The 25291-nt window shown below is 31.9% G+C and overlaps 1 protein-coding gene across 1 annotated transcript; it reads right to left on the reverse strand.

Moving 5' to 3' along the window:
- Positions 1-23186: 23186 nt before the first annotated feature.
- LOC149561574 (acidic endochitinase-like) lies at positions 23187-24343 on the reverse strand. Its single transcript, XM_089825195.1, has one exon. It carries the CDS (start codon positions 24313-24315, stop codon positions 23362-23364), a length of 954 nt encoding a protein of 317 aa, XP_089681321.1. The 5' UTR covers positions 24316-24343; the 3' UTR covers positions 23187-23361.
- Positions 24344-25291: the final 948 nt, after the last annotated feature.

Here is a 25291-nt window from a genome sequence, read left to right on the forward strand (position 1 = left end):
ATAGAAATATGATAACCATAGCATTAAAAAATCTTGAAGATAATCCTAATATGAGTGGAATTTAGGTTACTAAATCTTTGAAAAATATACTTTAGGGTATAATGTCTCTATTTTCTCTCTTGTTGGATGTTATATAGGCTTTTATTTCTCTTGCATAGTTATTCTTTTCGATATTACTATTTATAATATGTAATTTCATTCTTTGTGAGTTTTGGGTCCGTGTAAAACATTTTTTTACCTTAATAGAATAACATGTAAGAAAAGAAAATTAGATGTAGAAATGTTTGGTGATTACCTCTGTACATGTCAACCTGATACATTAACACTTCCTCGCAATCTTCAGTGAGATACATTAGATCCAATTATAGTTATCTATCTTTATTCTCTCAAATGTGATACCCCTTTATATACATTACATTATAATATGTAGTTAACTCAATGTAGAGCTCGGCCACAAAATCCATAACATTCCTATGGGATAAGAAACATATTATTATAGATAGGTCTTTTTCGAAATCTCAAGCACATTAAGATATAAATCTTTTGAAAGCTTGCATTTATATATTTAATCCCTCATATGACCCAAAAAATGTCTAGAAGCATCACTAAAGGTTTATGACCATATATTTTTATTAGAAGATCAAAATCCACAAATATACATTAAAATTGGCAAGACCATGTGACCTAAGAGAGAATGAATCACATCATGAGAAACATGAAACCAAATTATAAGTTGCAAATGTAGAAACAAAAAAATGGGTCATTATTATAATCAAGACATCATATATGATAACATGAAAAAATAAAATTTTGTATAATCAATCAAAAAAATGAAAGAAATAGACAAATTCACAAAAATAGAAATAAAGTTTGTTTGTTTCTTGATTCAAGATTTCTATTTCCCAAGTTGCTATTTAACTAGTATTATCATAGTATTTTATTTAATCCTTTCTCTATAAAACCTAATCAATTGAAATACTCAAATCTTTATTTTAACATTATTTTAATTTTTGTCTACTCACAATATTGCATATCTCTCAAACCTCTTCCTCTTATATTTTCCAAATAATTCATATACACACTTTATCATGTTTTCTGTAAACACATCAGTCTCATTCTATTTCATAAATTAACTATTTAGAATACTAAGAACATCCTAAAAATAAATATCACATCCACTAATAAAATTTCCCTCATTCTACATATTTTTTAATTATAAATAAAATTAGGACCAATTATGTTTTAGATCAAGGGTTAAAAATGTTTTTTTTTTGTATTGGACCCAAAACCACAAAAGATTTTATATCAAAATAGTCAATGAAGTTCCAAAGATCAATAGTGCTATAAAATAACCAAGACCCCTATAGAAAAAATAATCAACACAAAACAAAAAACACCAAAATAAATTCATGGCTAAAAGACTAAAATAGTAATGAAAGCACAAAAAAAAAATTAGATTAAAAGAGCCTAAAAAATAGGATTATGTTGTTTCCATTAGTAGATCCTCTTTGATTTCATTGATCTTGTTAATGGACCCTTGGATGTCCTCATTTCTTGGCTCCTTACTCTTTGGTCTCATCTTCCTTGTACTTTCTTGGGTTTAATCAATACTCCCAAGGAAATCCTTGGTGTACTTCAAGTACTCAAAGTCTAGAACTAGAAAATTCTCCAAATTGTGTCTACTTTGCCCTCCATCTTTTTGATGCATTCAATCATAGCTTCCAAAATAGCTTGATAGCTTTTAATCCTCTCATTCAAACTATTTTCTAGATACCCAACTTTTTGAACTATTGCTCATATGATAGTGTTGTCTTTTTTGATGGGCTTCATTGATTTCTCTTTCTCTACAAAATCCTACATTTTACCTAATATTTCATCCATATTGATATTTAGAGATTTATAGGTCACATTAAAGAGTTTTAATGAATTGAAGGACCATTTCTCCAAACAAAAAGTGTATAAATATATGTCCTTTCCCATCTACAAAAGACCTAGGGGAGGTTCAACACCAAGATCCTTGAGGTCATCTTATAGGAGCTTCACATTAGCCTCATCCATGTCCACCATATTAGTCATAGGAAAGTTTCATTTGTAGGAATCCTTGCTCTAACTATCATCTTCATTCCCTTCTTTTTGTGATGACATAATCAGTGAAATGTGCACATGATGATTCACATTCTCAAAAAGAAAATCAATGTAGAGAGCCTCTTTGTTAAAATCCTTTTGATTATCCTCTTGATTAATCATGTTTTCCTCCTACACAATGTAATTATGGAGAATGAGATGAAACATGGGAAGGACTATTATTGGGAGGCCTATACATTATTTCCAAAAACCGTCCCCCTCCCCACCTTTTCTTTAAGCAAATCCCCATCCCATTCTTTAGGAAAATTAATAATCAACTCTTCAAATAGTTTACAATCACAATAGAAATGCATAACTTTTATTTTCAAACAAATAATGGAGGCTATAATGTCAATCTTAAGTTTGAGGTTTCTTACCACCATTTTAACTATCCTTGCCTCCTAGCCATGTAGATATTTGTCTGTAACTTTAGGCTTCAATTCTCTCATATTTTATGGCAAATTATGTTAAGGTTATATTTTTTTATACCAATTATAATAGAGATGAAGCATGCTCGTAATAATTTATATATAGTTGGATGATATAAGAGTATAATTAAATAACTATATCTCTATTCATTTTGATGGATACAAATAACCAAGCCATAAAAACTCATGAAAGAAGATTTTCTCTATCTTTCTAGAAATAATAAAAAAGGAACTTAAAAAAACCAAAGAATAAATCTAACACCCTTAAGGAACCTAAGCATGTTGTATTAAAAAAAAATTGTTTAAGAAGATATGATTATATTTCTCATGGAACACCCTTTTGATATATCAAAAGCAATATGATATGGCTATTGATTATTGTAAGATAAAATATCATGATTTAAAAATAAATATGCGCAAATTATGAGAAGTGCATTCAAATTAATTAAACCATCTTCTTTTTGTCATGGTGAACTATTTATCTACCTAAATCCCTTTCCATACATAGCCATGGTATAAAGTGATGAATGAATAATATCTCTCTGTTATTATCATTTAGAGAAAGATGTTGATTTAAAATATTCATTTATAATATGGAGAAGATTATATGAGTTTTAGATACAATAGAAATTAGTCAAAAATAATAACTACACATCTATATATTATATAACTAATTAAGATGTAAAAATATTTTCTTGAAATTCTCATTTTCTCATTTAGTTATATTACAGTGAAGCTATAAAAAGAATAACATTCATCAGAAATTAATATATTTATAAATAAAACTATCTATATATTTTGTGTTATTGACCAAGGAGACAATCCCTTAGTATATAGTTTATAAAAAAATATTACACACACACACACAAACACACACATGGGTGAAAGTACAAAGTTGTGTCACCTTCCAGGCCGACTAATCAGAATGACTAAATTTGAGTATTTCTATCTAAAAATCATTTTTTTTCAAACATATGATCTTGTTAAATTTACTCTAGCTAAGTTATAGATGGTCTTACATTTTTCCAATTGAAAATGTCTACTAAATGCATGTTTTATAGTAGTTAGTATCAAATTACCAAAAAAATTAAATTATATTAGAAAACTCATGTTTTAATAACTCTTACTATTTTTTATGATTTTTTTTAATAACATAAAAACACCATTTTATAGAGCTCAAAGTCAACAATATTCTCATATAGAGTTCATAGAGTTTTAATTAGATATAATATATTGTAATTAAAAAATTCTACAAGTACACATTTTAACACTCGAGAAGATGTTGATTTTGAGAAAGAAAAAAAATAGTAAATCATATCGTAAAAATTTAAAAATTATATGTCACTCTAGAAAAGAGAGTCCTCTTCAAATATCTATAATTTTTCTTTTGGTTGGTATAGATTTATTTCCAAAAATGTGGTGAGAGATGAAAACTATTAATTTGAATAAGTTAAAATTTGAATCATTTTAAAAGAGAAAATATAGGTCTAAAGTCAATTTTTGTTTTTGATTATTCTAGCTACAGATATTATCTATAACATAATCTAAGATCAAAATAAAATAAGCTTGTTTCCTTGTATTTTTGTGGTGGTAACTAGACCCCTAATTTCAAGCATTTTTCAGCAAATAAAAAGTTATGTTTAAAAATAGGAAAATCTATCATTTCTTTTTGCAAATAATTATTAAAAATTATAATCCTAAATGTCATCCATTTCTACACAATTCACTAGTTTTCTTCATTTTCAAATTCTAAATAATAATACAAGATTTATGTTATTGATGTTGAATAGTTATACTTTTGTTAGCCCTTTCCTTTGCAAAATGGTGACACCCCTGCCCCCCCCCACACACACATGGATTGTATATGTATGGAAGTGTATGTTTTTACATGCACTTAGATATATATACATATTAAAATCAATCTGATAATATGTCTTAATACTAACCATGCACTTCATATCAAATTGAGATGAAATATTGTACATATACATACATACATACATGTATGTATGTATATACATATACATACATACATACATGTATGTATGTATATACATATACATATACATATATATATATATATATATATATATATATGTACATATATGTATGTGTATATATATGTACATACATACATACGTACTTACATACATACATGCATGCATACATACATACATACATACATACATACATACATATATACATACATACATACATACATACATACATACATATATATATATATATATATATATATATATATATATATATATATATATATATATATATATATATATATGATGTGCATCCTCTATATACAAAGGGAGATATGGGGTTAGATAGTGGAGGAGAAATGGAAGCAAGGTGTCACTTTAGAGTTTAGAGGAAGATGAAAAAAAAAAGTTTAGTAAAAGTTCAAGTATACATTCTTTATACAATATTATCTCTTGTTGTCAATTTTATTTATCTATTCATCTATTGTAATTTTCAATAATTCTCACTAATTACTAAATACTAAATTATTTTAGTTCAAGGTTTAATATTTATTCAATAATGGTTGTCACTATAATCTCAAGATATATTTTGATGATTAATCTTTTTTGATATGCAAAGATACACTTGGAGTTTTCTCTTATTTGCATGGAGGGTTAGAATTTGAGGAGGTCGAGTGCACATTGGGGTATTTTGAGTTCATTTCAGATTCAATATCAATTGAGAGGACACTTAAAGAAAATAAGTAATAATAATGTATTGATAGGACAAAAAGTCCATCAGTGAGTAATTAAAATTATAAAAATGTTAAAGAATGTATCAACATGATAAAAAATTGTCGATCCTTCATTTACTTATTTCTTTGGGTGACTAGATTTTAGTCACCAATTATTTCTAGTCATTTATTTGATCACTTATTTAGTCACTTTTCTTTGTCTAACATTTTCATTTTCCCTAATCACTAAATTAGTAATTTAATTAACGAACTATATTTATAAATTAGAAAATATTACTAGAATTTGATCACTTATAGTTACATGACTTAAAATTTTAGTTACATAGTCATTTATGGGTAAAAGTATAAAGATGTGTTACCTTTCAGGCCATCTTATCAAGAGGACTAAATTTTAATTTTTTTATCTAAAAAGTATTATTTTTTACACATATGATCTAGATAAATTTATTCCAGCTATGTTATATATATTCTCACACTTTTTCTATTAGAAATATCCATTGAATGCATGTTTTATACTAGTTTGTGTCCAATTACTAAAGAAATAATATTATTTTTCAAAAAACATATATTTCAATAACTATTACTCTTTGTAATTATTATTTTTGAATAACATAATAACACCATTTTATAGAGCTCAAAGCTAAGAATATTGCCATATACTATTTATAGTATTTGACTTAGACATAGTATATTGCAATGAAAAAATACTATAAGTACATTTTTGAACACTCAAGAAGATGTTGATTTTGAGAAAGAAAAAAATGTAAATATTATTTAAAAAAATTAAAAATCATATGATTTTCTAGAAGGGAGAGTTCTCTTCAAAAATATATAATTTTTATTATAGCTCGATGAGATTTGTTTTGAAAAAATGTGGTGGTAGATGAAAACTATTGATTCTAGATGAGTTTAAATTTGAATTGTTATAAAAGAGAAAATACAAGTCAAAATAAATGTTTTATTTTTGATTGATCTAGCTATATATGTAATCTATAATATAGTCTAAGATCAAAGGGAAAAATGTTTATTTACATATAGTTTTATGCTAAGAACTAGACCCCTCATTTTTTAATGTTTTTTAGAAACTAAAAAATCATCCTTAAAAATTAGGAACATATATAATTAATTATTATAACTAGTTATTAATAATAATATTCCTAAAAAATTTCCATTTCTACACATTTCATTAGTTTACTTCATTTTAAAATTATAAATAATAATGCTAGGTTTATATCAATGAACTTGAATAGTTATACTTTTCTTAGCCTTTTCTTTATAAAAGGGTGACACAAGCTTTTTCTTTTATCCCTATTTACTAAAATTATACTAGTGGCTTTAGATTAGTCCACAAGGGTGAGTTTACTTGAAAATAATTTGAGAACTACTACTATGAACAAGAGATCAAGATGTAGATGTCATCTCCAAGGAAACCACAATAGAATGGTGTTGTAGATGGATGAAATAGAACAATCATAGATTGTGCCAAAATATTGGCAATTCAAAACAATGTTTCTCAAATCTATTGGAGAGAAGTTGTAAGAATAGTTGTGTGCATTTTGAATAGGGTACAGATGAAGAAGGTTACAAACAAAATACTTTATGAGGTATGGTTTAGAAACTCACCATCAACAAGATACCTCAAAATATTTGGAAAAAAGTGTTACAAAACAAAGCGATAAATATCAAGAAAATTTTGAGCCTAAAAGCGATGAAGGTATCCTTATAGGATATTCTACAAAGACTAAGGCATACCAATGTTTCAACATTCAAATAAAGAAAATTGTGGAATCTACAAGTGTGAAGTTACAGAAGTTCTCCAAAAACAATGAATAATAAAGAAAGAAAAATTTAGAAGATTAAAACAAATTTGTATTCACTCTACTAATCGAGTGAATTCTAGAGGCTCAAGTAGAGGTAAAATAAGAGAAATTTCCTATATATGTAGAAATAAATATAACCTAGATATTAAAGAGATGAATGGTCTAGAAGAGAACTGGTGAGAGATAAGTATGTAAACATAAACCACTCTCTTCATAAAATCACTAGAGACAAGATAGTAGAGAGATGACAAGAAGGAAGGTGAGATAGATAATATTTATTTTCTCACACATATAGCCTACATTAACAAAGTAATCTCTAAGGGATGAAGACTAGAGAAAGACAATGGAAGCATAATTTGATGATATAGTGAAAAATAATACATGGACCTGGATGATTTGGTGTATGCACAAGAATGTCATAAGAATAAAATTTTCATTTGGAAAAAAAATTATTGAAGATGGAGAAGTGATAAGAAAAAAAGGAAAAGTATTTTCGTAAAGGATATGCATAGGAGGAAGACGTAAAATATGGATAAACCTTTGCAGTGACAAAAAGACTAGGAGGAATCAAGATACTCTTATCCTTTAGAGCATAAAATAATTTTAAAGTGTATGAGATGGATCTAAAATCCACATTTCTAAATGAAATACTAGAGGAAGAGGTTTGCATATAGAAAATAGAATGGTATGAAATTAAAGAAGAAAAGAATCAAGGATGCAGACTATAGAAAGCCTTGTATGGACTAAAGTAGGCACCAAGAGCTTGTTATGAGAGGCTACACTTAATCAAGATTGGATTTGTGACAACTATTGACAACAACATCAACACCATCTAACTTACAAAAGAAATAAAATTTGGGTTGTTGATTGTAGAGATATTTGTAGATGACATCATCTTCAGAGGAGATTTAAAAATGAGAAGAGATTTTGCAAAAGCCATGAAAGATTTTGAAATTTCCATTATTAAAGAAATAAAACAAAGATGAGAGCCTAGAAGTGAATTAAATTATTCATCAATCTATGATTGGTAAGATGCATTATGTGTGTATAGTAGATTGGACATTGTCCAAGATATTGGGATAGTCGCTAGATTCTTGGCTAACCCAAAGGACTCACACATGCTCACTATGAAGAGGATATTTAGGTATCTAAAGGGCACTACAGAGTATGGTCCAAGTTGCAAAGGAAACTTTTCACTTAGTATATTCACTAATCTTGAATGGGAAGGGAGCATAGATGACATATAGAGTCCAATAGATGGTGCATTATTTGTTGGAGGAGACTAATTGCATTGACCAATGAGAATTAGAACTCCATATCATGGTAACCTTATTAAAAAAAATTAGTTGTGGCTATGATCTTCACACAAGTTCTTTGGATCAAACCACTACTTGAATTGAAGAGAAAATAGAAGAACTCATAGTTATCAATTATGATAATGCATGTGTACAACACATCAATCAATAAGGTTAGAACATATCAGTAAAGCATCACTTCCCTAGAGAAAGATGTGTAAGGTTTAAATATGTACCCGCCAAAGAGAAACTAGCTAATATATTTACAAAATTTCTTCAAAGGGATAACTTTGAGGACATTAGAGAAAATTTGGGGGCACTATCACTATCAGGCCTAAAATAGATTAATATGGGAAGGCATCAATCTATTATATATAAAAGACTAATCATAGCGTGGATTGATGAAGACATGAGACAAATCCATAGGCCAAGATGTCACAAGGACATAGTGTACACCTTTGGAATTTCTATCAAAGGAGGATGTGAAGCAATAGGGAGAAAAAAAAAAGGAAGAGACAAAAGAATCAACATAAAGAAGAAAAGGTAGGTATAAGAAATAATAGAAATTAAAGGAGTTGTTAGAGGATAAAAAAGAAAGTAGGTAAACTCATATCATGAGACATCATCTTAGGGGGAGATGTTGGATAATAATAAATAAAAGGGCTAAATCATGATATTATATAATGGGTACAAACTAGTCATAGATGATATGATTGATTGTTGTCATCAATGCCAAAGTGGAAAATTATTGGCATAACTACCCAAATTCTAATGGACTATATTGGTGGAGGTACTAGTGTGACCAATTATGTCTAAGTTTCCATTAATGTCAAGGTAAGGACAAAACATTAATTAGTATGAAGTAATGGCTAGTAAAGCACTATGAGGACATGAATGCGACTCTAGTTCAAAGTTGTGATCACAAAAGTAAGAAGGAAAAGCCATGTGTTACTGAAGTAGGATTTGAACTTGTAATAGCACTTATGGAATTGTTATGTTTTTTCCAAGTTACTATATGAATGACTATATATGAGAAGTAAAGAGGCATGTCTCTTGAAGAGACATGTCTCTTTAACATATTAACTTACATTATTATAGTTATAACACAAGTAATATATCCTTAACATATTATAATGGTTATATAATAAGATATATATATATATATCACTCTTAATATATGCTAAATATCCCATATATAATATTTTTCATATATTATATATCTCATATATATAATATAATTTATCCGACAGAACTATAACATTAACACTCCCTCTTAATGAAGAAGGACAAAACACATAAATATTACACCATAGGTAATATTTCAAAAATAATACATATAGGAAATCTTTGATCAGAAGATTTCAAGAATATGATATCATGTAAGTATTGGTCTATAAGAATATCAACATATGATATTCACCAATTACTATTTGAAATCATATTTGGTAACATGAGCATTGGCCTATTAGAATATCAATCAAGATGGCATTCACCAAATACTCCGAGTAATGGCCTATCAGAACATCAACTAAATGATATACACCAAGTACCAAAAATATATCTATACAAACAACTTGTAGATAATCAGATTAATGATATCAACCACCTAGTTGTTGATTTACAAGATAAAGCCCTTACATGAAACACTTTCACAAAAAATGAATCATGCTATAAGTTATTGTAAGGACGTCACTTTAAAACAACTTCTCCTAATACAAGTGAAAATCATTTGGAAGTCGTCACTTCTTCTTAATGTACAAAGGGGACAGGCTCATACATGTATGACATTAAAAGTTCACATGAAGTCTCCATGAATACTATCATGTGGTGTTGTCACAAAATTCACCATAAGCATATTAGAGAATAAGGTTTCTCCCTCTTAGTTTGATATCACCTTTTCTAACCTCTTAGCAAAAGGTTCTTTCTGATGAAGTGATAAACTTCCTCTAAATCTGTTATCATCCTTCTAACCTCTTGGTAGCAAGTCATTTAATGCTTCCCTAGTACAATAGGTATCTTAATAGCATAAGGTCTTCCAACATAAAAAACATGAGACTTTATTCCATGAATCATGGTCCTATAGCTGTTATAGTTTCTGACTAGTGGAGAATCCATTAGCAAGGTTTACTCCTAAACCAAGATCATCAAAAGTTTGATTGAAGCATTTTTATTTTTTGCTCCCTCTCTTTCTCCAAGGTTTCCTCTAGTGAACTGTTAGACCCCCTCTCATAATGTCAATCATCAAGGATATTCACTTCAAGAGACTCAAATTTTTCAACCTAATCATTAGATGATTAATGAATCCTAAATCACATCTTTTTTGAAGCTAATATCATAAGATTGAGTCTGCACAATATTTGGTAGCATGCCTAATGTTCCAATCTTCTTTCCTGCAAGGGCATCCTCAAAGACAAAGGAAAAAATTAAGGTAAATGACTCTCAATAGCACATATAGAAGTACAAATAAGAGAGAGACTAAAATGAGTAGATAAGTGTAATACTAGATGATAATGAATACATATCTATGCATCCCTAATACATGAAGGTTTGTATATGAATATATCTTCTTAGATCCTCTTTTGAATCAGCTCCTCACTAAGGATGGTTCAAGTGGGAATGAAACATTTTTTATTACTCCCCACCACAATATAAAATTCTCACTCTTATATTGTTGAAAAAATTGCACCACATCAAATATTGCAACCTTCTTTGTGCTCTTTTTCTTCTTCACAAAGAATCATTCCTAGGGCTTGTCTCAAATTAGCACTTCTGATTTCCAAATTTGCCCTTGATTATCAATGTCACTTTCATCAATCTACTCTATAAGTTTGATAGAATACATCACAAGTCTGATTGTTTATCCTTGAATTGATGTCATGTATTGCTTCCCAATTCACACATCAATTCTGCCCTTAATTTGTAGCCCATGCAATCAAAATCATAGGTTATATATATCGCATTCCTTATATATATTGCAGCCCTTGTCTCAAGGCTCATAACCAAAATTCGTAGCCCTTGTTATGTATTACTTTTGTCCAAAATCGCACACCAGATTCACAAACATGATCCTCATAAATTTTATCCTTAATTTACTAATTAGATTTGCACTTCAAGCGTTGGAAGAAATCAGACTTACAATACTAGAACATTGGCTCATTCAAAGGTCTTGCTGGAGAGAGACTACAAGGAGAGTGACTTGAGGTCTTGCATAAGGATCCATCCTTATGAATAATGCCTACATTGTTACATCCCTATGCAACTCAAAGTTAGACGTAGTTCTGATATAAAAACTTGCTTCATTCATTTAGTTTTAGAGACGCATTGATGATGTGTATAATATTATTATAAAAAAATGTTAGTGCCAACGTCCACCTCTTTTTCAAACTTGACTTGACGTCTATTTCATCATCTTGACTTGATAGGAGAGCCCCACATTGTATTCAATTTGAGTGGTGTTTGTCATGATCAAAATTCAAGGGTCCGACATATTACTGATTCGACTTCTTTGTCTGCCAAACTGTATTAGCTTGGTGCAGCTTTCAGACAGGCATGGCTTGCCAATCCTAGAGACATTCGTTACTGCTCTGATACCATGTTAGTGAAATAAGATTTGAACTTTTAATAGCACTTATGGAATTTTTACGTGTTTTCCAAGTTACTGTATGAATGTCTATATATGAGAAATAAAGAGGCATGTCTCTTGAAGAGATGTGTCTCTTTAACATATTAACTTACATTATTATAGTTATAACACAAGTAATATATCCTTAACATATTATATATGGGATATTTAACATATATTAAGAAAATTTATCCGACAGAATTATAACATTAACACCATGAACTAAGGAATTTAATATAGGAATCACACTTGGGCATAATAATGCTAAGAAAATATGGAAATAGTGGAAAAATATAATGCAAGAAAAAATATCGGTATGATATAAAAACAAAAAGGAAAGGGTGAGACATACTAGTAAAGTGGATGTGTAGAGACAAGATACCAATGACTACCGCATCAAAAAGTAGTTGGTCACACCTAAAATTTAATTTAATTGTGATGGTGTTATCACATTCAAGATGGACATGAAAGAGTTCAAATTTGAATTATTTCTAGTAGTGCAAGGCATTAAAGTCATAGAACATTCATGATTTATGTTTGTACAAGGTACATCTGATAAGAGAGACAAAATATAAAGATACATGATTACAAGGTAGAGATAGGTTGGAGAATTTAAATTACAACTACAAGGTTAAGGTTAACAACTAAGCACCTAAAGATGATATGAAATACTTTCATTTTGAAAGAAAAACTTAGATTACATTGTTTAATAGAAGAAGGCTAATCTAAAGTGGAGAAGAAAGACAAGGAAGAGTCAAGAACACTCTGTAAGAAGAAAATGTGTTTAGAAGAGCCAACGTATTGATCAAAATAGTTAAAAAGTGTTCTACAACCAAAAAAGCCAAGTATATGACAATTATGGTTCAATTGCAAAGTGAAGGGAGGGAAGATTATTTGTACTTTCATACTTGAAATATTTTTCCATCTTAGTAATTCAATCAACTAATTCACTAAATTTAAATGTTGTCATGCATTTATTCTAGTCAAAGATCACATGAATATTTGATCTACTTTTTGAAGTATGAGATTAGAATCTCCCACAAATTATTCCATTAATTCATCTCTCATATCTTTAATATGTCTTCCATTTCTTTAGGTAGATTCTACTACTTAAAGTATAGTTATTCTTTTCCTCAAATTGTTTTTAATTTTTTCAAGGTAGATTCTACTACTTCAAGTCTATTTATTCTTTTTCTCAAATTTTTGATCATTATTGGATAGGTATCTCTCCTTCCATAAGCTATCCTTTCAACACTTTGCAATTGTACTTTAGATCCCATCACTTTAACCCTAAAAAAAACTCAACTATTGCTTCACAATCTTTGATTTACAATACAAATTTTAAAGGAACACAATTTTATCTATGATACCTTTGAAGAGACCTAAAATAGATCTATCCAATTGTGTACCAAGAGCAAACAAAATGGAAATAATAAGTATGTAGAGAGATTTCACCAAAATGAACATTTATTCTTAGAAAATTAGATGTATAGATGTTTGGTGATTACCTCCTTACACATCTAGGTAATACATTCATGCTTACTTACAATGTTTGGTAGGATAACTTTGATCCATTTGTAATGGTCTATATCTATTCTCTAAAATGTATTGCCTGTTAAGATACATTATAGTATAATATGTAGTTATCATGACACATAGCTTGGCCACAAGCTCCATAACATTTCCATTCAACAAGAAACATATTACTACAGATATGTCTTGTCCTAAATCATAAAGAAATATAGACATAAACTATTTAAAAGCTTGTATTTACATATTTAAGTCCTCATATGACACAACAACATGGCTAGAAACATAACTTGAGATCTGTTGATGTGTGTTTTATGACCCACCAAATAGTAGAACAAAATACCAAAATATCTTATCCTCTCTTGAATAAAGTCTCATGTATGCTAAGATTGCTAGAAGATCATACAATGACTTCAAGGTTCCTCTAATGCCAGGTCTTGACTGTGGATAAGATCAATGGTTGATGTGATTTTCTAATGATCACAAGGGGCCATACATGTTTATTCAGATTCATTTTAAGCCATACTAGATGTGGGAGCTATCTTAGGGTTTTGCAATGAAGTCTTTTTTTGGAGTTTTCACAAAATATGCAAAAATTCAATAAGAAAGGGTTTAGGAATTCTATTCTAATCCTAACGGTAGTGATAACAACAAATAGTACTCTAGTGGACAAATTCCACAATTTATTGAATTCCACTTCACCAAGTTATACTACAACTATGCGTGAACTGGTGCAATCTTCAAGGGTTATGCTAAAGATTTTCATATCACTGCATACACCATCATAAAGATCAATGTATATGAACGATAGAAGTTAAGCATATGCATGAAAGGGGTTTAGGCTAACTTTGCATGATGAGTTACAATCAATAAAACATCAAAAGTATGAACCAAAGGAATTCATCAATACACCAGATCATATTCTTCATTGTAATCTCCACACATTAACTAAGCTAAACTTAATCTAATTGAAGAAATTTAGGAGAACAAGCAAGGACTAAGACACTTCAAGTATTCACCAACCTCAAATGAAAAATTTATTATCTCAGTAACTCATAGAAACAATCTCATAAAAATCTCCCTTTACAAATGAGGAATGAGGCCTTTATATAGGTCCTCGATTACAATGGGTGACCTAGACGATCACAATAACTGATGGCCAAGATCGTGCCACATCAGCCCTAGTTAGGGTTAGGGCAAAGGAAAGGAATCTATATTAATGCAACAAGGAATCCACTACTATAGTGGGTAATAAATGCCCACTATGCATGCTCGTTTAGGAAGGAGTGGGGTGTTAGAGTAATTATTTGTTCTAACTTATTAATTAAATCACTTTGATTTAATTAATTAAGTTGCCAATTACTCTAGTTTCCTTAAGCTATCTTGTAGGTGCATATAATTAATATTTTATTAACTATATTGTGCAACCCTAGCTTTTTTAGGCTTTAGTTTCCCTTTTCGGGTTTCGTGATTATTTTATAAGGATTCACCTCTTTGTATTTTAAACATTCACTTATTGGATTATATGAGATATTGCTCTTTGCATGTCCATAAGATGGATCTGGCTTTTTGGCCTCCATGATTTTTCCTTGCCTCTGTTCTTTGCTTCATCCATGTCACAGGTTTATGCATGCAGGTGTTCTTGGGAGATTAGTTTTTCACCTAATCTAACATGGGGTGCAATAAATATCCACCATGCATGTCCATTACTCAATAAATGCTCAGTCTTCCTTGAATAAATTATTCTTGATTCCATTCTCTGAATGCATAGAAGTTTGACTTCGAGAGCTCAGTTCTTCATCAAATATAATTAGATGCCATGAAATGATGACGGAGGCCTTGTAAGCTTCAGTCTTTTCAAATTGCATCATTTTAATTAAGATCCAACTTTGACTGACTTTTCTGAAAATCTCTCTTCGAACATTCTCATCTTCCATGTACTTTCTTGGAAATTTATCCCCCTAAAATGGATTGGAATCCCTTCTTGATGATTATGTTACTCTAAAATTTCTTCATATTGAACTTCCTTTGCCATGTTCTTGGATTTTTGGATTTGGACTTTGATCTTTGAACCTTGAATGTTTGGGACCGGATCACTTAATACTTTGATCTTGGTACTAGAATTTTCGATTTGAGTGTCTTTCTTGAATTTCTAGATCTAGAGCTTTCTCCTCCTTTTTCTTCAAATTCTTTCAATTCACTATTATGTCTTTTCTTACATTTTGAAGAATTCCCCCTTTTTTAATCATCATCAATCATTTTTCTTCTATTGGGTACACACTTGAATAGGGTGAAATTCAAGATCTGGAGGATAAATTTCCAGCACTTAATACCTTTTCATTTTTCAGTGAAGGAGAAATTTTTCAACACTTAGCCATTTGAAGGAGAAATTTCTAACACTTCACTATTTTTGCTTCTATAAAGGACAAATCTCCAACACTCAGCCATTTTTTCTTCTATGAAGGAGAAATGTCCAACACTTAGCCATTTTGGGTTCGATGATTTCTAATTATCTTGCTCATGGAAATTTTGAGTGGTCATGGATTTTGTCCATTATGGAAGAATTCCACAACAACCCTTTTTCTCCAAGGTTGGTTTTTTTGAGAGATAATGGATTTTGTCCATGATGGAAGAATTTCGCAACAACCATTTTTCTCCAAGGTTGGATTTTTTGACTGATCATGGATTTTGTCCATGATGGAAGAATTTCGCAACAACCATTTTTCTCCAAGGTAATATTTTTGAGTGATCTTGGATTTTGTCCATGATGGAAGAATTTTGCAACAACCATTTTTCTCCAAGTCTGGATTTTTTGAGTGATTGTGGATTTTTTCCATGATGGAAGAATTCTACAACAACCATTTTTCTCCAAGGTAGGATATTTGAGTGATCTTGGATTTTTTCCATGATGGAAGAATTCTGTAACAACCATTTTTCTCCAAGGTAAGATTTTTGAGTGATCTTGAATTTTGTCCATGATGGAAGCATTCTTTTTTTTTTGGATTGATTTTCATGCTTGCTCATTCTTTTGGATATAGAAACATGTACCCTTTTGTCTCTTTATCAACCATAGCTCACTTGTTGTCAAAAAAGACCTGCCAAAAATACACATTCTAAAAATAGTAAGCTATCCCAAAGTCAAAATAAGGTCAGTCTGAGAGGCTATGAAATTTACTAAAAATAGACTTACTAAAAATAGACTCTCTAAAAATAGTAAATTTTCCCGAAGGCATATTAAGGTAAATTTGAGAGGTAGTGAAATTTACTAAAAATAGACTTTCTAAAAATAGTAAGTCAGGACTTTCAATTCTCAAGCAAGCAAATAATTTCCATTCTCAGAGCCACATAGAGAACACTTTCCACATTTGGTGAATTTTACCAATTCTCATTTGAAAGAGGGGGCTTTAGAGGATCGAGCCCAATACTACGAAGAACTAAAGCCAAAAGGACAAGACCAAGAGACAAAAGGGGGGCCCCATTTGTAATGGGGCAATGGTGTGAAAACCCAACAACATCTAGCACCCACCAAAATAAATGTTTTTGAACATTTGAAGAAATAAGTAACTTAGAACAAAAATCTTAGTATGGCCTATCCGAAAATCTACTTTAGGACAAGCACTCAACAAGGGAAAGAACTCTCAAGTTGACCATAAGTACCATGACCATAAGTTATTCACCTATGTGCAAATGATTTATTCCCCGCTCGATAAGAACTTGATAATCTATCAAATTCATTAAACATAGCTATTATAATATCCTTACTTCAAAAGCAACCTGGATATAGCCCCGTTGCCAGTCAGGCATCTATAGCACCGACGGAGTTATTGATGTGGCACCACAATCATGGTTCTGCCTTTAGTGATTATTTTTATAGCACCGGTAGAGATGATTGTACACCCTTGAACCAAATTTCATCTTTACTTTTACTTTGATACTGCCTTTCCTATGCATAAATTCTCTTTTCTTTTCTCAAGATATTTATTTTTCTCAATCTTTTGTTTGGCTTGCAGGCAATGAAGCTTGTAGAGGGTTTGGAATACCATAGTGGTGCTAAAGCAAGTGTAAGATCTTTGCTAAGTCCAATTTCACTTCAAAACACCAAGAACTCAGAGCAATTAACTGTGAGTAGAATGTTGTAGCCATGTCAAAGATAGCTTAAGAACCTCCATCAAGTTTGACCCAAATTTAGTACAAGTCCTACCATAGACTAACAACTAAGCACATCCTTTAATCTTTGAACCTTGTCAAATGTATTCAAGAAATGAACAAGATAGACTTCATTTTGTCACCAAAAATGTAAAATCCACACACCTCACCGACAAGTGATAACATGGATCCCCTTTGCACTTTCAAAGGCCCCCAACCAAAATGCTCTCTGACTGAGGGAAGCTAAAAGATTTCAAGTCAAATGACTAGATACAAATCAAACTCGAGCTCCCTCACAACATCTAAACTAAGCAACTGGAAGAAAACTATTCTAACCAAAATTAAACTAAAAAACTAAAAGAAAACTATTCTAACCAACTGAAAGGCAAACTAAACTACCCAATTGAAAAGAAACTAAACTACTCTCCTAAACCCAATGGTCAGAGAGAAACCTACCCTAACTATGTACAAGAATCCTGAAGGGATGACACAAACCAAACTAATATATACACCTAATTTAGCATGGCTTCTCAAGATGTTCAAGAGTATCAAGGATTGGGTAAGGGTTCTTAGTTTAGCATTTTTATCCTTGTACTTTGAGAAAATATTTATCACCCAATTTTCAAGATCAGGAAAACTATCATGCAAGATCAATAGTTGAGGCAATTCATGTGGTGTGTGGTCAATCTAAATGCAATTTTTATTTCCTAAACCTCAATAATCAAAATAATAATTTTCAAAATTTTCAACATTAGAAGCAAGGAAAGAAACAACCTAGCATGTGTCAAGTAGTAGTTCATGTTGAAATCCTTGTTGATTATTCACATGTTTAGGAGGACACAATTGGTGGTGGATTCCCCTTCTGGTGGTAACATCAAAATCACAAGTGTTCAAGATAGGATAACTCTTGTGATCAAGCCCTTGGAATACTGCTTTAGGTGGCTTGTCCTTATATAGCACGAACCATGCATCCTTGTCTGTATTACTAAGTGCATCCTCAAAAATTAAGGATTCCTTAATGAGGTCTCCTTCATATATATTCCCAACTTTTTCAAATATAATATCCAATTGTGACATCAACCCAAATTGCTCTTCATCATCCTCACCCATGGTATTGCTTGTAGATTTCTCTTTAGGAACATCTTGCAATTCTCTATGTAGAATCTTATCAAGCATAGAATTCTCATGATTGAAAGGAAGATCATCAAATGACATCATAAATTCATCATCAAATTCAATAATAGGTGGTAATGTTTTAGGAGGTCGAAGTTGATGGTGAACCATGCCACTTGTACTAACTTTATTATCTTCAAATACATTTGGAAATGAATCAACTTCCCTCATGATATCATTTAGCTTCCCCCCAAAGGTTGTAGTATCTCTGATGGTTTTGTCAATTTGTTCCCTATACCTTGATTCATCTATCATAACTTTTAATTCCTCATTCGTCCTGTCCACCCAATTGCCTTCTATTTCATGGGTATGTGAAATTTCTTGCAAATCATCCCCAAGAATTTGACTTTGTAGCATGTGGGAAAGTTTTCCAAGGACCACATCCTCAAACTTGGGGTGATTATTTTCTAGTTCTTCATTATGTTGATCTTTTTCTTCTATGTCTCCCCTTCCTTTGATGAAATTAATTGTGTCCTTGATTTTATTTTCAACACCTTCTTTTGAAGTGACGTGTGAAAGTTCTTCCTCTCAATTGTCATCATCATTATACTCAACCATGATTCCTTGATGCAACTGATTTCATTTAGTTCCCAACATGAGTGATGACTACCACCTTCCTTCTACACCCAACTTGGAATTTGGAAGAAATACTTGTCACCCTCGAAAGATATCTCCTCATATCAACCCATTTGGAACTTGATCAAGTCAATGATATCTTGGCAAGATGGGCATCTAAATTCTAAATGTGAAAGACTATGCAGACAACACCAAGTATCTCCTCCATATTCACTTCTTTGTTTCTTATTGATATCTTCTTTAAACTCAACAAGGTCTTCTTCTGAATTGAAAAGCACCACAGGATCATACACTTGTGCAAAAGAAATCCTTCCTTGTAATGCCAAGTCTACCTGCAAAAGGAACACCAAACAATACATCTCCTCATGCTCTGTGGTACCATGTATCCTACATTGACCTGATGCTGCAAGTTGAGATAAATTACAAGGATGCAATTGTTTGTTCAACTCAAACCAAATTGGGAGAAGATCAATCCACCTATCCATTGAGAAATCTTTTTTTCTTTTCTCAAGTTTTCCAAATTTTCACTCTTCTAGTTGTTTCAAAATTTCCCATTTTTTTGGATTTTTCCTTTTAAAGAGATCTCCTATCTTGGATATACTTGAAAGCTCACTACTATTGAAAATTCCATGGATACACTTTGTACGGTCCTCTCTCTAGTGCCAATTTCTATTGATGTGTGTTTTATGACCCACCAAATACTAGAACAAAATACCAAAATATCTTATCCTCTCTTGAATAAAGTCTCGTGTATGCTAAGATTGCTAGAAGATCATACAATAACTTCAAGGTTCCTCTAATGCTAGGTCTTGACTATGGATAAGATCAATGGTTGATGTGATTTGTTGATGATCACAAGGGGCCTTACATGTTTATTTAGATTCATTTCAAGCCATGCTAGATGGGGGAGCTATCTCAGGGTTTTGCAATGAAGTACTTTTTTTGGAGTTTTCACAAAATATGCAAAAATTCAATAAGACAAGGTTCAAGAATTCTATTCTAATCCTAAGCGTAGTGATAACAACAAATAGTACTCTAGTGGACAAATTCCTCAATTTACCAAATTTTGCTTCGCCAAGTTATACTACAACTACGCATGAATAAGTGCAATCTTCAAGGGTCATGCTAAAGATTTTCATATCACTACATACACCATCATAAAGAACAATGTATATGAATGATAGAAGTTAAGCATATGCATGAAAGGGGTTTAGGCTAACTTTGCATGATGAGTTAGAATCACTAAAACGTCAAAAGTATGAACAAAAGGAATTCATCAATACACCACCATATTCTTCATTGTAATCATCACACATTAACTAGGCTAAACTTAATCTAATTGAAGAAAATTAGGAGAACAAGAAAGCACTAAGACACGTCAAGTATCCACCATACTCCAATGAAAAGTTTATTATCTCAGTAACTCATAGCAACAATCTCATAAAAAAATCCCTTTACAAATGAGAAATGAGGCCTTTATATAGGTCCTCAATTACAACGGTTGGCTCAGATGATCACAATAACCAATGGCGAAGATCGTGCCACAATAGCCCTAGTTAGGGTTGAGGTAAAGGAAAGGAATCTATATTAATGCAACAAGGAATCCACTACTATAGTGGGAAATAAATGCCCACTGTGCATAGTTGTTTAGGAAGGAGTGGGGTGCAATAAATATCCACCATGCATGTCCATTACTCAATAAATGCTCAGTCTTCCTTGAATAAATTGTTCTTGATTCCATTCTCTAAATGCATAGAAGTTTGACTTGGAGACCTTAGTTCTTCATCAAAGATAATTGGAGGCCATGAAATGATGATGGAGGCCATGTAAGCTCGAGTCTTTTCCAACTGCATCATTTTAATTAAGATCTGACTTTGACTGACTTTTCTAAAAATCTCTCTTTGAACATTCTCATCTTCCATGTACTTGCTTGGAAATTTATCTCCTTAAAATGGATTGGAATCCCTTGCTAATAATTATATTACTCTATAATTTCTTCATATTGAACTTCCTTCACCATGTTCTTGGATTTTTGGATTTGGACTTTAATCTTTGAACCTTGAATGTTTGGGACCAAATCACTTAGTACTTTGATCTTGGTACTAGAATTTTGGATTTGAGTGTCTTTCTTGAATTTTTAGAACTAGATATTTCTCCTCCTTTTTCTTCAAATTCTTTCAATTCACTTTTATGCCTTTTCTTACATTTTGAAGAATTCTCCCTTTTTTAATCATCATCAATCATTTTTCTAGTCTTGGGTACACGCTTGAAGAGGGTGAAATTCAAGATCTAGAGGAGAAATTTCCAGCACTTAATCCTTTTTCATTTTTCAATGAAGGAAAATTTTTACAACACTTAGCCATTTATTCTTCCATGAAGGAGAAATTTCTAACACTTCACCATTTTTGCTTCTATGAAGGACAAATCTCCAACACTTAGCCATTTTTGCTTCTATGAAGGAGAAATGTCCAACACTTAGCCATTTTTGCTTCCATGATTTCTAATTCTCTTGGTCGTGGAAATTTTGAGTGGTCATGGATTTTGTCCATGATGGAAGAATTCCACAACAACCATTTTTCTTCAAGGCTAGATTTTTTAAGAGATCGTGGATTTTGTCCATGATGGAAGAATTTTGCAACAACCATTTTTCTGCAAGGTTGAATTTTTTGAGTGATCGTGGATTTTGTCCATGATGGAAGAATTTCACAACAACCATTTTTCTCCAAGGTAGGATTTTTGAGTGATCTTGGATTTTGTCCACGATGGAAGAATTCCACAACAACCATTTTTCTCCAAGTCTGGATTTTTTGAGTGATTGTGGATTTTGTCCATGATGAAAGAGTTCCGCAACAACCATTTTTCTCCAAGGTAGGATTTTTGAGTAATCTTGGATTTTTTCCACGATGGAAGAATTCCACAACAACCATTTTTCTCCAAGGTAAAATTTTTAAGTGATCTTGGATTTTGTCCACGATGGAAGAATTCTTTTTTTTTTATTGATTGTCGTGCTTGCTCATTCTTTTGGATATAGAAACATGTACCCTTTTGCCTCTTTATCAACCATAGCTCACTTGTTGTCAAAATAGACCTGCCAAAAATACACATTCTAAAAATAGTAAGTTGTCCCAAAGTCAAAATAAGGTCAATTCGAGAGGCTGTGAAATTTACTAAAAATAGACTTACTAAAAGTAGACTTTCTAAAAATAGTAAGTTGTCCCAAAGAAAAATTAAGGTCAATTTGAGACGCAGTGAAATTTACTAAAAATAGACTTTCTAAAAATAGTAAGTCAAGACATTCAATTTTCAAACAAGCAAATGATTTCCATTCTCAGAGCCACATGGAGAACACTTTTCACATCTGGTCAATTTTACCAATTCTCATTTGAAAGAGGGGACTTTAGAGGACCGAGCCCAATACTACCAAAAACTAAAGCTAAAAGGACAAGACCAAGAGACAAAAGGGGGGCCCCATTTGCAATGGGGCGATGGTGTGAAAACCCCACAACAAGATCCACAACTATAGTTTTCGGGAGAGGCTAATCTCCATCCCAAATACACTAAAGACAAAACAAAGTCAGATTTTTTTCAAGATTCACTAAAGCATAGTGATTTTTTTCTAATTTTTTAAAAATATTTTTGACTACAAACTATGCAGATCATGAAGATCAAAGACTGAAATTTTCAGAAACATTCAGTTTTATTAGTTTAAAGATATATAGAAATAATTTTGATTAGATATTAATATATTTATAAATAAAACTATTTATTTATCAACTGTTATTCCCTTAGTATATAGGGAAAACCATTACGCGCACACATATATGTATATATCGCATGCACTCATCAAAGAGCTGAAGGAAAGCAAGCCGAGCAGTACCTAAGCTCGACTGTTATTCAACGTTACTAATGTCTTTCCTTCTCAAACAGAGGCCAACGTGGGCACGTTAACTTGGGACGGCATCATTACCGCAAAAGGTTTAATGATTGAGCTATAATTAGTTTCCTGGTCCCAATATTTGGTCCACAGCGTGACTCCTCCATATTCTGCAGACCCGTTGATCTTAGGAAGCACATCGGAGATGAGTTTGGCCGGTTCAATATACCCGCTTCCAAGTTCGGGCGCGGCTGGAAGGCCGAGGTAGAAGCCCGGTGTTTGAAGAGTTTCTACCGGACTATTGATCCATTGGTTCCATGCCTTCACCAGATTTGAAGCATCACCATTGGCATACTCACAGGTAGGGTTGTCAATGAACTGGATCCAAATGTAGTCGAAGAGCCCCGTCTCCAAGGCCTTTTGAAGAAAATAGTCGGGATAGGGGCACTCAGGAGCAGCGCTGAGATAGACCTTCTCGGACGTTGTGTTAAGATTGGAGATTGCCTTCGCCAGATCGTCCCAGTGCTCCGCTGATGCTTCGTAATAACCAAAATCAATGCCGTCCACAACGGCGTCTCCGAGAGGCCTGGACTCCGACTCTCCTCCCAGAAAGTTCTCCCACAGATACGTAGCCAGGAAGTCCGCATGGGCTGCGCTTGCAACGGCTCCATAGAGGGACAGAAACGCCTTTCGGCCACTTTCCTGACAGGATTTGATACCCGCACTCAGGGAATCTATTGAGTGGCCTACAAGGTCCAACTCTGGTATCGTGCTGTTTACAGTGCCGTTTATGAGCAGATACTGGACCACCACAATTTCGAAGTTGTCGCTTAAGCAGGTCTCCGCAAGAGAAGCTTCATCGGCATCCGCGCCATTCTGGCCCCAATATATTGTTATGTTCCCCCCAGATGCAGATACCCACAGCAGAGCAACTGCCAAGGCAATTGCAGTCCCTCTCACTCTCATTACGCCACTCTCCATGCTTTGCAATGAATGCATGTTTTATCTTGCTTGGTCTAAGTGGGTGGGATTGGCGTCCTTATATAGACGCTTTGCCATATGAAATTCGTACTGGAACTGAAATTCTGACTCAGTGACGTGATAGAGCAAAAATCACATGCGAACTAGCGACCTTCCTCTTTTTCTTTTCTTTTTTCCAAACTGGAAGAAGACAAAATTCTCCTTAATTTATACAGCGATCAACTTGTGGATGGATGATATCATAGTCCGATACGGCAAGTTTCCTTTACTACAAAAATTAAAACATGAGGATTTAAAGTTTAAAGTAGCGTTTAGGTATGTTTACCTTAATTGTGAAACGTTTAAAATAGAGTGGATGTGTTGTTTAGAATGAATTTTTTCTTAATGCGTTTAGTTAACATGTCAATTTTTTCACAAGAGGATTTAAAGTTTAAAGTAGCATTTAGGTATGTGTATCTTAATTGTGAAACGTTTAAAATAGGGTGGATGTGTTGTTTAGAATGAGTTTTTCTATAATGTGTTTAATAACATGTCAAATTTTTCCCTATTCAATTAAGAGAATGATGTCTATTTTGGAATGCTCAGACACATTTTATTATTTTATTTTTATATTATGTACTAATTATTTTAATTTATTGGTGATCTTATTTCATTCCCAAAAAATTATACGAGTTAATTATTTTTAAGAATGATATAGCTTGCAAGTTATTCAAGTAGTAATGTAGAAACAAGTAGCAAAGAACACAAGTAGTCATCAACAAAGATATATTTCACAATCTATTAGTTTTCACAAGTCTCAACTACCAATGCTAGTAAAGTGAAGCAATGCTTTTGCATGCTTGTAGAACTAAGAGTATTTTAGAATGTGGATCCACAAAACCAAGAATACAATTGGCAACATGAGTTGAATAACATGTTTCTAGATGAGAAACCCATGTAACTGGAGAACATTGAACTATGCTAGAGGTTTAGGTAGTGTAGAGAATCAAATCTC

Source organism: Cupressus sempervirens, chromosome 4, assembly GCF_028749045.1.
Source record: "Cupressus sempervirens isolate cs-2001-9-10 chromosome 4, ASM2874904v1, whole genome shotgun sequence".
Taxonomy (NCBI): Eukaryota; Viridiplantae; Streptophyta; class Pinopsida; order Cupressales; family Cupressaceae; genus Cupressus; species Cupressus sempervirens.